Below are 20,043 nucleotides of genomic sequence, written 5' to 3' on the forward strand. Positions count from 1 at the left end.
ACAACCATCTTCTGATGCATATTTCACCTTACTCAGTATTCAGGTCTTTGTCTTTCTATAAAATAGAGCCTCGAAAACGTTCGTTTGCTTTCCACACAACGGATCTGCCGATCGCTTTAAGGTGAGAATGGAAAGCTAACGATGTAAATAGGATGTTAGGAGCTCATAGCCCTGTCTTTGTATCGGCTGCTTGCATATCAAATATAGTTATATGGTTGGGTATTTTTAGATAATTTGCATCGAGTATAATTTTAATAATCACAAATTACTCGTTTACTAAATGCAACTTATCAAAACAAGTTATAGGAAAACATAAAGCCTGAGGTATCGCCTAGCTACTGGTTGAGAAATACGTAAAAGCAATTAGGAATAAATTTCATAAATTGGTCGTTATTTGATCTTTAATAACCAATACCAGCAAGAGAATTTTGAAAAGGATAGTTAAAATATCGATGGAATGGAGTACAAAAGACTGGCGGTAATTAGAATTTTATCCTCGAATATTGCAAGCGTAAATAACTCTGGAGTAACGAAACAACAAAACAATGCAGAATTTGTTGGATAAGCAAAAATGTAGCAGAGCAAAACACTTAAAAACTAAAATCTTGAAACAAAGGCTTCCGCGGACGGCGGCTGGGAACGACGGACGCGAACTATCGACAAGTTGCCAAAGACGCCACTGAAAGCGAAAACTCACCGCCCCACTGCCGACGCAGTTATTTTCATTTAAGTTTCAAAATTGCCAGGCGCTTGCCCGTGCACGGCGCAAATTGTACTGGAATAGGGATCGATAAGTGGATTGAAGGTGCGATTTTCTTAAAGATGCGCTACACTGTGTAAATCTTTGTGATAGAAAAATTTCGGAAATTGTCTGCGAGATTTATCGCGCTACCGTGCTGTTGGCTGAAATTGTTTTTTGATTTCGCGACACAAGGGCGAAGGTGAAACGGTATCGTGGATATATAAGCCATGTCACAGGTGCGGGAAATTCAATTTATTTCCAGGTTCAATAGTCATTGCTACACTAACTACGAAATGAATATGACTTATATTTGATAATATTAAACAGTTGTTTCTTTATTTACTATTCAATATACGATAAATGTAATAAGTTATGAGTTGTATAAATACTTACAACCAAAAATAATACCACAATGAAGGAAATAATAAAGATCGTTCCACCAATATAATTATAGTTCACGGAATAAGAAAAGAAAAATGAAAATAACCGAAGGGGAATATCGAAATAATTTAGCAAAGAGCAACACGAAGACGTAGAAAACGTAATAAATTTTAATCCCGATTACACGGACCTCTTTTCTTCGGTGGACTTTCAAAATTTGAGATTATTTCGCTCCCATTTCTCGGGCCTTTGAGTTTTGCGAGGCCAAAAGATTTACATAAAAAGAAACTTTTCGTCTTCGAAATTATGATTCAATTAGTATTAAAGGATTGGGCTCTCAAAGGGCTTGGACTTTTTCGGGTTTGCCGAGTACAACTGATGGGAGCTCCTTTGTGCTTTCGAGCAAACTAAGCAGGTTACGGCTTTGTACTCGAGACTGTCGCATAAAGGTATCGGTACAAATAACGAGTGGAAACATATTACGAATTTGTGGCATGAGCAGTCAGATTCAACGAAACATATTTGTATACATGACTACTTAAAAGATATAACGTCAGTCAACATATAAAGTCAGTCTCGGTAATTCGTGGCCAACGATAATAACATTGCAAACGAGATTAAGCATGTTTGTTTATATTATAGCTTAAGGATGCGTGAATTAAGTTTATTTCTTTTAGACGTATTTATAATTGGAAAGTGTTCTTACGGAGAATTTTAGGACCACCTCAAAAAGTGAACAAAAACTATCGATACTGTCTTAAGTTTATTTCTTTTTATATAAAGTAGACGATGGCATATTGAAAATTTATGAAGAAAGTAACGATGCCATACCATCCTAAAACACTGCTATTGTTTAGGCCAAGAATAGTCGCTTCAATCTATTATGTTCCATATTTAAAAGCAAATAATTGTTTTAAGCACTGTTTAACTGCTTTTTTCCATACGCTTTAAATAATTGACTATAATATTAAGTTACGTTTAATATAATGGCTTTTTAGAACATATTCCTTGTGTTTGTCTTTTCAAATTAAAAATTATTTTAAATACCTCAACTTGAAATTGAAATAAGGGCTGATATTTTGAAAGCAAACTCGTGAATGAACTGCCTTTTTGGATAATTATTATTACTTCTAAAGAGAAAGAGAAAACGCATTTCAGATTCACTGTTCTTTCTAAATTTCTCTTCTCATGACACTGACATGAAGTGAATTTACAGAAATGTTCAATCCTTATAAATATTTCGCTTCTTTCACTTGTCACATCATATCATCATGGCCGTATCTGTCACAGCTAATGCAAGGCATTTGTTACTTAAACGGCTAGATTAGGAGGAGAATTATACATTTTTTCTCAGTCGTCATCACAGTCTCGATTATTCCGCTTCGTCCGTAAGTTACGAGATATTCGTCTTGAGGATTAAGGGGCCTTTGAGGGAATGAATTTCAACGTTCCCCTGATGGATGAATACCTCAAATCCAGAATTATCGCGTACGAAATAGTAAAAGTAAGGGAAGTGTGCGTCGCGATCACGGAGCTAAGATTATCAAAGATGTCATGTAGTAAAAATTGCAATATCAAAACACAAAGTTTATTTGCAATAACATACATATAGGCATTGGGTATTATTACAATATATAAAAAAAAGATATGGAACAGTTTAAAATTTACATAACTATTATTTTAGTTATATATAAAGAGCTATAGGTACCAAGAATATAACATGTTTGATCCAATGCTCTAGACGTGAGGCTTGGTAAATTCAAGGCCTTTAATTAAGTAGATACTAAATGCATACTTTGCAGTGGCTAAACAACAACAAGAATAGTAGTGTAATGAGCATTGTGAAAGGGTCAATACGTGAAAAAAAAAAAACAAATGAATAATGTGACACCGTTTATTAAATACTTAATGTTTTACTACTTCCATAACATTCTTTATTCTGTGGTCGTGACACTAATGACGTCATATTCTCGCTTGACGGTGATACGGAAATGTTGAAAAAACTCTCTCATTTGTAAAGATATTAGATAAGAAATAGTAACTTTTATTATAAAAAAATACTAAACTATCTCGAAATGGCATCGAGCTAAGTTTTGTTTCGTTATAGTTTTGCAAGACGCTTTCATTCTTGGAAATGTCTTTTCAAAGTAAGTTAAAAACTGAATAACATTTTTTTTTATATTCATTCCTACAAATGACTTTTCTTGAAATTTAACTAAGAAGAAGGAAGTGAGGATGCCAGTATGAAATTCCGACTAAGTACCTCAGAATTTTGTACAAACCGTACAGATTTGATATTTTAAGGACAATACGAAATATTAACTAAAATGTATATTTGTAAACATAGCAACATATAAAGAGAATATATATGTTGCAGGATACAAGTGTAAGCTCAACAGCGCAAAATGATTTTTTTTTGTCACTCATTGTTACAAAAAAACTTATTTTGCAGATTAACGTGGATATTTTTGAATATTTAAATAAATTAATTGTATTTCAATTAATATTTACGTTTAAAAGTCATCTCATCAACTCTTCTCTCAAAAGTTCCAAACTAAAATGTGTCAAATTTAATTGAAGTTAAGGGTATCCTGTCATAAGACCAATAAACTAAACGTTCTACAGCCATATGGAAATTTAAAAGGACATTTATTAAACACACACATTAAAATTTAACTAACCAACGCCATATTCTTTAATGAATTTCCGGCACGGTTTAGGAACGTGCCTAGCTATAGACGTCTCTTTCTTTGACATGTAGAATGATATAAAATGAAAAGGACAGACTTTTGTTTTGGTATAAAAGCGTTCGGAATCATCTATCTCTCGACGGTCCATGCATTTAATAGGGGTAATTAAGAGGGACACTTGTATAAAAATATCGCGGTATAAAAGCATTGGCCGGGTATCGAATTGCTTAAACACATTCGCCTATTTACGATCTGTTCTTTTTATGACGTATCCCGAGCGATCTTTCATATGGGTTTCGTGTTGGAATTCATATTCAAATGCATGAATTTAAACAAATTAGAGAGTATTTTTTAAATCGTAGAACCCTATTTACTAAATTGTATAATAGCATAGACAAAATATTATAAATATCTAACTAATCAGCAATTCTATTCTAAAAACTAAAACTGAATTACATTAGAAAATACGTTTAATCTTAATTATCAAATTCCCTTTATTTGTTCAGTAAGTTTTGGTGCAAAGTTATCTAACATTTCGGTACTTACGAGCAAAATATTCCCTTACTTCACACCTGTTACCCTGAAAATACGTTGTTATCGTTGTAAGAGTCAGTAATTTTGAACATCATGGAAGTCGTTCATTGTTTAAAGCTGTTGAATAATTATAGACGGATAAAAAACTAGTCCTATTGGTCTAGTCATTTACAATTGTCATAGACAATATTTATTCAATTTCAATTAAGATGGATATTTTGGATTATAATCTTCTATTGAACTAGAAGACTACATTTTTAAGCTCATGATAATGGCTGAGTAATTTGTATATAAAGTAAAATAACAGTCCAGTCCACTGTTGGGCACACGCCTTCTTTCCTCTTTATGATAAAGTATGGAGTTTAGTGAACTATACTGCCGCGGCCACAATTAGTAAAAAAAATATTTTTTAAGATTATTTTATATTTAATGTTTATGTTACAAAAAGAGGCGTTTTACCTTATTTTTACTTTTTTAATTATTATTATAAATTTATTAATAGAGAGAATTATATGATATAAATGTCATTTATAGCTTTTTAATATTTTAAAAGCGATTTTTTTAGAATCGAATCAGTAGTTCCGGTATTTACTAAATTTTACTTTTTTATATATTAATATAGATTGAGATCCTTTTTGGAAGTCAAATCAAGTACATAATCCCGCCTTCTACGACAACTAAACGTCACAACTATATACCGGATTAGACAAGTTTAGAATAATATTGCAACAGCCTACAGAAAATAACAAGGAAGAAAATATTTGATGTCTACATTTATTGAGATCACACCTTTGTACGATGCTCAATGTACATATTGAGCCAATACTGTATCCGTTACGTTCGGTTTCACATGTCAAACGATATGTTCTTTCAGAGATTGGTCTTTTCAGCCTTTGTTTTTTGCGATTTATTTGAAATATTTCACCATGTCGTATTGAATATTTTACACGACGGAAAATTCTATTTTCAGACATCGACGTATTTTGTTCAGTCAAATAGACAATTATAAAATATTGAACAATTTAATTCAAAAAATGTTTGTTGAAGTTAAATTAAAGCTTCAAGTCAGTTTCGCTTAAAGACGCGTGTTTTGATGTAATAAAACAGCCTTTACTTTACGTATTTACGAACTTGTGTAACATTATGCGTATGCACAATACTACGTGTACTAATCAAGTGCATTTTTTAACTTCTCTTTAACATAAGATTAAAAATCACTTATAACAATACACAAACATTTTTAAGAGTTTAAAAATATGAATTAAAATAAAGTATCGGTATAAAATTCTAGTTTGAAAGCATTTTTAAATGCTTTAAATTAAACAAATTTTATTCGACATCAGGAAATGTAAAATATATAAATTCAAAGAAAAGTGTGCGTGTAAAGACAGGCATGCACCAGCTACAAAACAGGAGATAGAACTTGTATAATAGCATTATGTAGTTAAAAGGTCCATCGTAATAAGAGGAACGTATCAAAATGTAACTCTTACGGGCTTAAGTAAAAATTAAAACGCCCTTTAAGCATCTAAAACCATTTAGGTTTCCATCGCTGTACGAATGGCACAGGACGTCGGTAAAAGTGTTTGTGGGAATGCAAAATGAAGCATGTGATTGCTAGGGAATCGCATTATAGCCAAACCTGGATACTTTGATACGCTAGAAGGGGATGTACCGTAGACATTTAAATTAGATGAACAAATATAAATACATAAATGAAATGGTAGAGGAATTTTAAATCACCGTATAAAGTATTAGAAAAAATACACAGCACATAAATCCTGTTTCATGGAAAGTATTTATTTCAGCAAAATTGTTAAAACATTGTAAATATTTTTATACTAAAATATATATTGAAAAAAGTCTTTAATAATTTACACATTAATACATTTTTGGTCACTAAATTTTTATATGATGTCTAAAGAATACAATACAAGTAATGTTAAACGGATAAATATTTTATCATAATAGATTAGTGATACTTAGATTGTGATATGACTTTATAATCTCTTCCAGTAAAAGGTACCGATTTCAGAAAAGTACGTGACACAGAGGCCTCGCCGCGTAACGTAATGGATTTTTATCGTGTCGTACTCCATGGAAATTGAATAGGAAATCCAACGGAGTCCCGCTTTTAATTTTCCCACCGTCGGATTCTATAATCGCCCGAGATTTCATTGAATGCAATTAAATTGGAATTCATGCGATGCGCTCTCGTTGGGAGTCGATCGCGAATCGATGGAATTAGTGGATCATTGTATAGTCTCACAGAATTTCGGGATAATTCCGATTTTGGGGTTGTGTGTGATAAATAGTACATATTGTTTATTCGGAATGATAAAATACCGTCCGACACTAATATATAACACAATAAAGTAAATTTAAAATAAATTGACTTTAAATGTCACTAAACTGTTACTTTAATTATTATCAAGTAAATATGAAATAAAATAGCTATACTTAGATCATTAAAACGAAATCGAAAAAATTAAAGTAACAAAACCAACTACCTTGAAAATTAAAGTAACAACTGTTCTACACATCGCAGAAGGCTAACGATTACCGTAACTTGTTCAGCAAATATTACAAACGAACATTTTCGATCCGCCGCATGTTTTCGATGTTTTCCCGATGGTCCGAAAACTTTCCCACCGAAATTCGAGACCTCGTGTTTGTTTACATACAGTTTTTGGGTCCCAATTTAAACTATCGTAGCTTTTATTTGTCGTTTAGTACGACGTTTGTCCTACAGTGGTCTGTCCGGCGTAACCCTTTGTTTGAATTTATTCCGACAATGTTTTGGTTCCACGTAATTTTGGGATAATTTGTTGAGGAATAATTAAAGTGATGTTTAATCTTAAATACAGGCTACAAAACTCTACTTAAATTTGCCTCGTGCGTTAATTTCAGTAAATGGTGTGATATTAATCTCTAAAATGAATATCAACCTATTTAGGCACTTTAAAATTTTTTCATTGAAATATATTTTAATTGTATAATAACACACATATATATATATATATATATATATATATATATATATAATAACATATATATATATATATATATATTTAAATTATTTAGCGGTTTTTGTTAATTAATTATGTTTTTGTGTCTTTGTTGAACAAAAAAATTAAATAATTTTAGGAGCCAGCGTAAGTAATAAGAATGATTTATAAGATGAAAAGGAAATCAATAAATTTTGATTATTATATAATCAAAATTTATTGATAACGTATTATATTATGATCAAAATATCGATTAATATACAATGAAAACGACGACGAGAGAGACTAGACGTATTTAAAAACTATTTTTGAAATATAGTAAAATAACAATACGCAGCTTCAAGTACCTACTAGTATTAATGCTTTCTCGATTTTATATAAAAATTTATATATTAAAATAATTATTCATTCTAACATTGGTTAGGTAAATTGTAAAGGAAGTTTGGTTCACTAAGATTATTGTTAATATTTTAGTAACTCATTTGTATAACAATCATAATTATAAATATTTTCAAATAACTTTTCGACAGCTTAATAGTTTTATACTGACCGTTTTGCACGAGTAACGTAGAATCTCTGGCTAACGGCAGCTCTGAGTCGGTTAATGTTGCGTCCGAGGCGTTGTCGGACGCCGACGTGGGAGTGGTGGGTGCGGTCGGCGAGTCGGAGAGGCCGCGGCGCGTGCGACGCCGCCCGCTGCCGCTGCTCGAACCGCTGCCCGAGCCGTACGGGTGGAGGCGGCCCAGGCCTGAGGAAGACAGTTGACATTTGAGTTAGAAAATTGAGTTTTTTTAGTACGTATACTATATTTTTATGCTTGTAAGTACAAGTCTGAACGCCTTATATCAATCAAGAAGTTGTTGGTTTCTTCAAATTTTGTAAAATATATTTATATTGACGAAAGCAAAATGCCACACCCACTGTTTACTACGTTTCTAATTTCTGTGAATGTCGGTCCGAACTTATGATAATTTAATATAAATACAAATTAATTATTAATAAATCATTTGTACAAATTAATTTCAATTGACGTTCTGGGTCCTTTCAATTGAAAATGTTTTATAGTGCGATTATTTCATAAGCATTAGTAATAAATTTCAAAATAACGTTTATTTTATTTTCGTTTCAACATAAAAATTATTATGAAAATGAAGGTTGGTATTCGCCTATTCTTAAAATCTTCCGCATCTCAGTTTAAACATCCATTTCGTACCAGGAAAAACATGTCAACCTTTTGTGAGATGTGAGATCAGAAATACAATGTACATGGAAACAATGAGTCTTAATACGAAACGAAAACAACATCAAACGGAAAACAAGCGATAGACATGGAGATAACAATAAAACGTACAAAAATAATGTTTTTAAGCCTTATAGATGAAAACCATTTTCTCATGTTTGTTTATATTTTGGCTTACATTTTTGATCGTCAAATGGTTCATTTTTTACTAATACCACAGAGAGACTAAGTAAACGTGTACGAATATATTTTATTCAAATCACGTCAATAGGTAAATAGATTCATAGAAGTTCAAGCCAAGATGGCTCAGTGGCTGGAATATGTGAGTTATTGTGCTTCGTTCGTGTTTATAATACATCTCGCGTTTAGTGGTGAATAGTCATACATTCATGCCACCAAAGCGGTCATTGGAGCAGCATAGTACAATAAGCTTCAAACCTCCTATCAAGAATCCAGTAGCGGGACATTAACTGGCTACTCATGGCCTTATGTTGTTTCTTTAAGTTCCTTTTAGGCGTTATATCGCGCTATTGTGGTGTTTTACAATGAGATACAAATGATCATGATGTCTTTCTCAAAAATTTCAGCCACAGTGGACATTATCTATGAAAAGTATAAGATCTATTTATTTACAAAAGCCCTTATTCGTTAAATTATCGGATATATATAGAAAAATCAACGAAAAATTATCATAAAACTAAACATATAATTTGTTTTATAATTGATGAATATTTTCAAATTGTTTACTTTATTTAAAAGTATGATATTCGCAATGAAACTCCCATAAAGTCTCGATCACGACTGTATATTTATTGTTACGAATCAAAATAGTAACTTAATAATATTTAAAAAAAAAAAACACAAAATAAAGAAGGGAATCAACAAAAGACATAATATAAATAATAAATAACAAAACAGGCGTAATTAAGACTAATAAGGCTTCGGTGTATGACAAAGAGTACAATACAAATCCTGAAGATTCTAATGTAAACAAGGGACCGCTCGCGGCATCGCTTGTATAATATTTTACTTTTTAAGTCACGAGGGACCGATAGCTCCAATATTAGCTGATTTACACTCAACCAAACGATTATGGATAAGTATTAAAAAAAAACATATTTAAATATCGAAAGCAATAATTATACTTTTTCCTTATTGTATTAGTTATTTATATGTTTTTATTGATAAAAAGGCTGATAACAAAATGGACCGTTAGAGTAGTAATTTCAGTTATAAGTATTTTAGAAAATATAGTTAGTATTTATATATATATTACAAGTGAATATATTGTATAGAATATTTTATCTGAAGTCTATATTACTATACAAGCCTGTATTAATGATATCACTACGTATATTTTGCACCGTTCGTCATCATTTTATGATTAAAAAGTGTATTTTTAAAATAGAATACCACAATAATTAATTAAGGACTTTTATAAATACTTTACGCAGGCTCTAAAATCACTCAAACGAATATATTTCATCGTCTAATATTATCGAGAGATTATTTTAGCCCGTGAAAGTAATTACAGTTGATCCGTATTTTAGGATAAGTGATTATATAGAATTAAGCAGGTCAAGCCATAGATAAAACATGGATTTACAAAATAACGATTACACCATCAACATAATAAAGCCTCGAATTAATGGCATTCGGATTCTTTATAAGTACCGGGCCCTTAAAAATATTTCATTACCGAGGTTATATGAGCTTATGCCATAAGGTTCTTAAAATGTCTTTAATCCAGAGACTATAGTCTAATCGTGAGAGATAATTTAGGAAAATGTATCTGAAATAAATTTACTATGCACGTTAGAAACTCTCAAAGCAAATGAAAACTTTTAATTTAAGCCAAAATCCTAAGAGGTTTTAGTCGTCCTTCGACACGAAGAAAACAAATTAATTTCGGCTAACCCTTACCAGTCTTAGTGATTGAGTTTATGTTAGTGGATTCTTAAATGCCAATCACATGGTTATTTACTGCGTGCGGTTGTAAAGTAACTCGAAACGAAATTTTCTTAAAGAATATTCGTATACTGGTACTCGATAGTCACATGTTTCTACAGTTGCGTCACGAGAGCTGTTATTAAAATAAATTCAATTGAGACTTGAAAGAAACTCGTGAACAATTGCGAACACTTACATTCTTTCAAATATTTACGCGAAACTAAAATTACTGAATCTTTTGTATTATATTTGAATTTTCTGCGTCACATCTGAATTATTTTTATGATTATATTCCAGAATATATTTGACATCTGAACATATAAAACTAAACACTTACAAATAAGTTAGTAAGTAGGAAATTGAAACTACAAAACTTCTCAAACGATTACAAGCACTAACAGGCCCTTTCATGGAAGTCCAAAAAAGGACAATGAGCTCGTTAGGCAGAAAAAAAATCCCATGAATCCAAGACGTCGATGCAGAGGTTTGGATGAGAAATGCTAATTGGGATTGCATAAAGTTGGTAAACAAAATTAGCCAATCTTGTTTCGAAAAGTTAAAAATTAAATTAAGATGTAATTAATACTATTCATGATAAAATTATATCATATTGTTATGAAGCTATCTATAACTCCACGAAAGAGAGAAAAAAGATTCAAATGAAGTAAGGTCCAGTATGGGTTAATTGAATTATTGTATTTTCGATATAATTTCTACTATTTAACAGCAACAACACCTACTAAATTGTGTATAAAAGCCTGAACAAGATACGTACGTTGTTTATAGTGTTAATTTATTATCCAAACAAGAAAAGTAAAATCACATCCAAAATATTGATAGCACAAATTTTCACAAAAATTGTCACCGGTTAAAAATAATATTCGTTCGAATGTAGGAAACATTGAAAGTGACCTAATAGTGGATATTCTGAAATTCAACACCACGCGTGGGCGAGGGGACTTACATAAATAAAAACATTGCCTGTTTCCTCTCAGCGTGATAAGATGTTTGATAACTGGCCATGGAGCAGGACGTCCGTGCTGATAAGCCGTGACCGGTCGATTTTAATGAATACAATATAGTTTTGCCAACATTATCGCGATTGAACTGTATACCAAAAATAAGTATCATTGTATAGTTATTATTACAGAGATTCAAAATATTTACAATAATTAAATTTATGATGTTTTATTAGAAATAAAAAAAAGCATCAGTACCTATGTAAAGTGAATAAGGAACGTTTATATTAATAGGCATATACCAATATAGCACAATAGTTCCGAGGAATTTTTTTATATTACATAAAATATTAGGTCAAACTTGTAATCTTATTCATTAGGGTCCACCGATTGTCTTGCAAACGAATTTTATTAAGTTAACCTTGATTTGCCACATGTCCCCTAACGCAATCAAGATTGCCTACAGGCAAAATCGAATTACAGCAAAATTCAATCCGACAAAATAGTGAACTCATAAATATACAATTGTCGAGTTGCTTTCGCAGCGAAATCACGTCTACATGAGTAAGGAGTAACCCTCACCGAAAAGAATCCGCGAAAACATTCGAAGAATAACCGCAAAATTTGCTTTCCGCACGTATTGCTCGTACTTCGTTACTAGCCTTGAAAGAAACTACAATTTGAATCACACAAAGTCGCACAAACGAACCGGTAAACCTGGAAAGCGGAATCCCTGAGGGCACCGACCTGTCACAATCCGTCACTTCGCATATAAAAAAAAAGAATTGGCACTAATAAATGATAGAAATTGTCGGTATACAAGTAACGTAAACTTATCTTGTCCTGTTTTTTGGTCAAAGGCCTTGGACAATATATTTTCTACAGCTAACTTTAATGCAAACTGCGATGCCGTTACTCCATTAAGCAAAATCTATTATTTTAGTATGTAAATCAATGTGAATTTTCTTAAACCCTACATCAGATGTTATATTCTAAACACGGCACCCCACGTTAAGGCAAACGTAGAAATTTGTCACATGAGCGATGGTTCACCTACGTGTTTCGCCGTCCAAATCCCAAATATAATCTGTTGCCGTACGAATAAAACGCACCTTTATTACTTTAAGAAGAGATGCTTAAATTCCGTGTGACCGCCTTCAGGGATTTCACATTTCATACGACAGTGGACCAGGATTACCTACTGAATTTATATCTTAGCCGTGTTATCAAAAAGATCGTTTTCGATTGCGCACGTGCTACCGTTGAACAGAGTTGTACCGTGGAGTGTGACTGTATGATTTTATGCCAGCAAAAGTAAAGAAGGTTGACAAATAGGTCGGGCGTGCCGATGTTCAGTTTTATTAAAATTAAAACGTTCTATCGTGACATTAATAAAAGTCGCTTAGGTTGAAATTCGCGTACCGTTTAAATTTACAGTAAGTACACGGGGGATAAGCTGAACATTTTTATTATCATCGTGCTAGTTTATTGCGTCTCGAGCTTGGGCATTAGAAATAATCTTCACAGAGGGGCACGTGAAAAGCAATATAAGAAAAAAACATTTGCAATTCTATACTTCGAACTTAATGATTCTTAATATGTAATATTCAACGGATGAATAAACACAAATTTATTATTATTGCTGAGAACGAAATAGAGGTAGCGATAAATTTATTCGATTCGAGTAAAAGCGTCGATTCGCAGGCCCTCGTCCACAGACATAATTCAATCTTAGTCGCACAATTTCACCGAAAATTTATTCGACATGAACTGTAGTTGTCAAATGCTGACTTTGCGTATCGAAGGAATAAATGATAGACGTAAAAGAGAAGCAAGCAAAGACCGTCTTCGGTATTGTGATCACGTAGAGGAGACACGAGACTCGGTGGAGACGCAATCTTCGGAGAAAGAATTACATTTGTCCAAAGGATGGGAAAATCACTAGTAATTCAATGTATGGTATCTAAACATGCAAATAGTGTCAGCTTTAAATCAGCGCTAAATGTTCATTGTTTGTTTACGTAAACTTAAGGCGAATCTACCCCACGTTATATATGATCCGTAATTTTAATATACATATTTTATAATCATAATGTAGTCTTAATATAGTAGCAACAAGGCATCTGAGAATAAAGTGCCACCTAGAAATAAGTAACACAGTATCACAATTTTTCAGCTATATTATAAATAAACATAAAATTAAAACATAACTAACTGTAACATTAGTTTTTGGCGGTAAAGATTATTTGATAACACAATTAAGAAAATATCTAAACTCATACTGAAAGATATGAAGACAATAACTCTCATCGATGTACAAACTAATCCCAAAGGTACACTCGACCTCAACACGCCAAATAAACAGACAAGGCGATCAGCACAATGATTGTGAATCATCCGAACTTAGATCCAAAAATCCATTGAGTGTTTGTTTTTGATTTTTGTCTAACGAGACAATGGGGAAATGATGAACATAGCCCTGTTCGTCGCCTCTGGGAATTCACCCCATACCGACACAGCCCCTATGTTTTTGAATACAGTCGATTTTTAACCTTCTGTTTAGTTTGGTAAGACTTAAATTCTGATCAAAATCCAGTGGATTAGCTGCCTTTTGGCATTGCGTTGGTCACATATGGCGTCAAACGGGCTAAGGCGAGTGACGGCACGCCACTCGGGGCAGTCAGATTGGTCTCTACGACGGCGATTCCACTGCATCACTGAGGGAAACTCGGATTTTTAGATTTAAGCCAATCAGGATAACAATTATTCATTAGAATTTCCGTGATTTAAAAAAATTATATTTACAGCATTAGCATTAGCAGCCCGTAAATGTCCCACTGCTGGGATAAAGGCCTCCTCTCCCTTTGAGGAGAAGGTTTGGAGCATATTCCACCACGCTGCTCCAATGCGGGTTGGCGGAATACACATGTGGCAGAATTTCGTTGAAATTAGACACATGCAGGTTTCCTCACGATGTTTTCCTTCACCGCCGAGCACGAGATGAATTATAAACACAAAATAAAAATTTGTGTTTATATTTACAGATGTAGTATAAAATAAAAAATGTAACGGTTTTTGATTTTTTTGAATTTTAGTATCGTCGAAGTTTGCGAACAAATATTTAAGTGACGGCTTTAAAATTTGCTATAAATGAATTGTTATTTTGTTTTTTATAATAAAATTTCATGTCGCCATATGGGTGCTATTTTTCACCACAGTATTCTCGTCATACTTGTCATTTAGACTTATATATATTTGTTATGAAAACGGTGCAACTACTAGCAACTCAATCAATTAATTAATGTTTCTTGTAACCGAAGTGGTAATGATTATGTACCACTAATTAGGCTGTCGTTGTTTACCTTCGTAATGTTCTCATCAAAGTTAAGTGAGGATATAACAGTTACTAGAAATGATATCAAGCAAAGTTTAATAAAAGATGAACTATATATTGTATTGTCATTTTTGTTACTTGTGTTAATTTAAATACATGTCATGTAAATATACATGACAGCTGAGACATATATATGCCTGGAATCGATGTTCGCTCGAATTTAATGAGTTTTTATTTTTTTTTTTACTGGTGATAAAGAAGTTATTCTAAGATCGAAAGGATAACATTTAGACAATCATCACTCACACATACAGGTGAATTGGATTGCACACATACAACCGTTGATTAGTGATCGATCTGTGCGGACCCTGGGTGCTCACCACCTAAAATCTTGCACGCTACTATAATGAACCGTACCTTCCATCAATAAAACGCATACAACAATAATAATTATCTAAGGCATTAATAAAATAGTTTTCGAACTATACGCTACATACATACATACATAATAATAAGTTATATTACTAAACTTTATACATCTTAGTATTAATCTACTATATTGTAAAGGATAAACTTTGCTTGTTTGTTTATTTCGAATTCATGCAAATTTCAATTTATAACTTGAACCTATGTAGTGAAAGGTTGAATTTGAAAGTATTTTCATGTGTCAAATATACTTTTAGATGTCAACAAAGTTACGTTTCATGTGATTTCAAAGCAAATGGTGCTAAATGGATAGTAATGCATGAAATTAATGATTGTAAATTTTTATAAACCTCCAATATATCCTACAGAACTTTTAATTTTTTAGAAAAAGCTCAGCAAACATTTCTTATGTTAACATAACGTTAAATATAACGTTCATCGTAATTTTATATTATTCAATTTAATTGCTCTCGTAAATAAAATTAACCGTTCATACTTTGTAATTTATAAAGATTTAGAGATAACATTAGCATTATAATATGTGGTAGAAAAACGTGGGGCGTGCGCTAAGATATATTAGCACAGCACGGGAAAATATAATGCATAGCTCGATACTAATTTTTATATAATGATATTAATTTAATCATTAATTATTATTCGAAACAAAAATACCTAATTTCACTATTATAGCAATTAACAAATTTAATCATTTAAAAATATATATTTTTGTCATCATAAAATGACCTATATATCATTAAATATTAACACAAACGATCCTTTGTCAATCCATATAGAAAAAAAAAAACATTAAAGAAGTTACATTACTTCAGTAATTTCTAAATTACATTGATGTATGTACGTTAATAAAAGGATAGTCTATGAGAGAATGACGTTTAAACGTCACGAACACATGGCATATCGTAGCGAACCCACTGTTCAGATCTTGATTCTCAAGTGATTTATTTAAGTTGGATGGTATTGATCGGTATATGACGCTGGTTTGAGGGGAAATCGCTTTGAAACGGGGTCAACTCATCTAAGAGTTGCTTGTTTAACGTTGTAAGAAATAAAGATATATGGTTTAGTTTACTTAAGAATATTAATTAACTTTGAAGATTTGGAAAGATATATCTCGTTTTATTTATTTATGAAACAGGTTGAAAGTAATAATTTGGTCGTTAAATAAGTTATGTTTGGTATTCTTGTTGATGTCAACCATGGGATGTAAGATGTTGATAAAATCAACATCCCTTGTGTAATTACACAGGTCACTAGCCTGTATACCGTAACAAATCAATACAAAGAATTACTGTTGTGTACTCGGATCGGAGGAACTATACACTCCCTAGTCGATACAATGATATTATACTGTTTAAAAGAATCTACACCCTGTCCTAGATGGAATATCTAAAAGAATATTACAAGTGTGTAAGTATTTCTCTATGTTATCTCTTTACTCTTAACCGCTGAAACGAATTAGATGAAATTTTGTATTGAGATAGTGTACAGTCCCGGGAAAAGACAAAAGCTATTTTTTTTATTCACTCCTCGAGGGGGTAAAATAGGGAGTGGAGCGATATGTGTGCTATAGGTAAAGTTGTATAAATTTTGCGCGTAACGACGCAGGTTCAACTAGTTTAATCTATGTTTATTCTTATATTATAAACGTAAAATATCTTATAACAATTTATACATTCCCAATGTTAGTAATTATATGTAAATTTTAATTTGATTATAATTCTATTCATTCTTAACAAGACATAATTTAACTACAAATGGTTTCGGATATTAAAATAGACTAATGTTAAGACCACACCAGATTTAAATATAAATATACATACATAAATTATGATAATTTACGTAATGAATCGACGGATTTAAAACGGAGATAGCATCTAATTACCTCCAACTATATTTATAAATATTTTCTTAATACAATATGTTTATTGCAAAAAGTCTATATTCAATAAAACAGCATTACACTTGCTTATTGATTCTAAAATAAAATCTTCCCTTTAATTTTTATAACCTGTAATATGGTATTGCTTACATAATATCTCATTCCATTTCTTTTTTTAATTTAGTTTTAATAATCTAATATTTATTTATATATATATATATATATATATATATATATATATATATTATTGTCCAACATAATGGAAAAACTTAAAATAAACCATCGTAGCTGTTTAAAAAATCTATACTAATATTATATATGCGTAACTCTCTGTCTGTCTGTCTGCTACTCTTTAAGATTCAAACGACTGAACGGAATTTGGCAAATTTTGGTATGAACTTCAAGGAACGCGATAGATTATTTTTTATGCCTAACACCAAATCCTAAAACGCGAACTAGGCCACTGGTGACAACTAGTGTTGTTTTTATTAAATAAAATCAAACAACTTCAAAATTTGTTTGTACATTATGCTCGCTATTTAAAAACGAATAGATTGAAGAAGATATGACGAAGGTTGACACATTGATTTGAGATTTTAACGGATCTCTCAAAAATTATATCGACCCGTTTCTAAGCCGTTCATTGAAATCGTTAAGAAAATAATTTAATATAAAATAAAGATTTGTGAGTTTTGCATCAATTGACATTTTAAGATAATTAAAAAATAGGTAAAAATTATATGTTTGATATAATAATAATAATAATAATAAACATTTATTGAGCAAATTACACTACTTTCACACAACATAAACAACGAAACATAACAAAATATCACTTATCCTAAAATACATCAAACAAAAAAAAAAAAAAGTAATAATAACTAAAAATACAACTACAACAGAACAAGTTTTAAGAGTAAAAAATTAATAATTAAAATAATATAAAACAATAAATAGTGTGCAGCAGTGTAATTTAGCCAAAAGGACATCCACTCAGTGAAAAATAGAAACATTGTTGCTTCTACACTGATTTTCAGTGGTCTCCTAATGCTATTGCGGAACTGACAGCGTTCATTATTATTATTATTGAAATATAAAAGTTATATAATGCATTTAGTAATAAACCGTTACGATCCCTTTAGTTTTAATTGTACCGAATATCCCATATTAAAAAACAGGAATTCTAAGAAATAATAATAAAAAAACACAAGTGAAGACACCAACAACAGTTAGTATGTGAGAGGGGAACCTTTAGTGTCATTTAAAATCTCTCTCCGAATTCAGATCGTATCAAATGGAATAAAGATCGTAGTTAAGGCTTTATCGCAAGCCGTATTTATTTATTATCGAGTTAGCGTCTGAATTTTTGTATTTAATAAAAAAAATGGTGTAATAAAACTTTTAAATAGTTTTAGGGCAAGGTTAAACATATTTCATTATGCATTTAAATTGTGCCTGGTGGATGGGCTTCGTACTAAAGTATAGCCAGAGTAACACTTATCTACATTCGATATTTGAATGTCAAAATATCTTAAATACAATCGTAGCTTAAATAAAATGTTGATGGATTGGAAAATCTAATAGAAGAGTCGAAAGTAAAACCGCGATATATCCATGTATGTCAAAAGGATATTTATAATACTGTCAAAGGTGTTTTTGTTGTTTGTCAATATCAGGTCTATAAAATTTATAATTTATAACTGCAGCTTGGAAGATGAGAGAATGTACACAACAATATTGTATATTGCTGTTTAGCGGTAGTATATGTAATGTGTACCTACCCGAATGGACTTGAACAAAAGCTCAAAGAGTTCGTGCACTTTTTCAATATTGGCAATTTATTAGAAGTATTGATTTATCCATCTTTACTAAAACAATGGTTTTTACATATGAACTATTAATGAACTTCCAAAACTGAGACTGAGTCTTTATCATAAGGTGGACGTAATAATATATTTTTTTTATAGTTGGCTTTATGTAAGTTTAATTATCAAATCGATACGTTCGATGTATTCATAATTCAAATTAAAGGAGAGCTATCGAATATCAGAGTAACAGTAAACCGGAGGTAAATAATTGAAGTAATTGTTGGGTCAGATCTGGTCAATTAATCATCGGATGCGGTCCGCGGCCACATTACCCATTTATGTCCCAAAGTAGCGTGACGTAGACCAAAATGTTACGCGTATTAATGTCCTAGATATTTGAATGTTGACAAATTTGTTAAAGTAATTAATTGATGTATTATGAAAATATTGTTTTTAAAATGCTTCCGATGGGATAACTGTTGGGGATTAATAAATATTGTCAAGTATTACTGTTCTGTTTTTATACATGTTTGTTGTAAAATGCGTGAGAGTGTAGTTACAGGCATTGCCCTCTGGGTTCTAAGAAACGGGTTAAACACATAAAGACCATTTTAGAGGGAGGTGACCCGTCATCTTATGGTTGGTCACTTTTATCTATCTTCTTAAATTAATGTTAATCTTGTCAAATTATCAAAGACATATTTGGAAAAAAAAATTAGACATGAAGTGATTTCTACCATTTCTACAAAATGTATGTTATTAATCATATAATTTAGTAATATAGTTGTTTTTAAAGGTGATGCAATTGCATTTAAATATATAAAAAATAAACTTATAGTAGGAAAATATAATAGTTGTATCACACTAAAATTATTATGTGTATTAAGATGAATCAGTCTTATATAGTATAATAAACTCTATGAATACGGTATTAAGTCTTGGAAGCTGTGAGATATACTACAAATTTATATATATATTACTAATTAATAGAGTGGATTTAGTTTGCTCCAGTTTAGTGTTACCTAACCCCTGTATAAAGCTATCCTATAACATTATCCACGATGTCTAAGA

General features: G+C 31.4%; 1 protein-coding gene across 4 annotated transcripts in view; it reads right to left on the minus strand.

The window, feature by feature from the left end:
* LOC125077546 (teneurin-m) overlaps nt 1-20,043 on the minus strand; it is a 207,842-nt gene that overhangs the window by 137,941 nt on the left and 49,858 nt on the right. For 3 of the 4 annotated variants that reach the window (XM_047689465.1, XM_047689464.1, XM_047689462.1), the window contains exon 3: nt 7,906-8,103. In XM_047689465.1, the coding sequence (XP_047545421.1) occupies nt 7,906-8,103 (198 nt within the window). Of the gene's footprint in view, nt 1-7,905; nt 8,104-11,320; nt 11,409-20,043 lie in introns of those variants that run through there. The other variant, XM_047689463.1, reaches the window with a different exon arrangement.

Source organism: Vanessa atalanta, chromosome 4 (genome assembly GCF_905147765.1).
Source record: "Vanessa atalanta chromosome 4, ilVanAtal1.2, whole genome shotgun sequence".
In the NCBI taxonomy this organism is placed as follows: Eukaryota; Metazoa; Arthropoda; class Insecta; order Lepidoptera; family Nymphalidae; genus Vanessa; species Vanessa atalanta.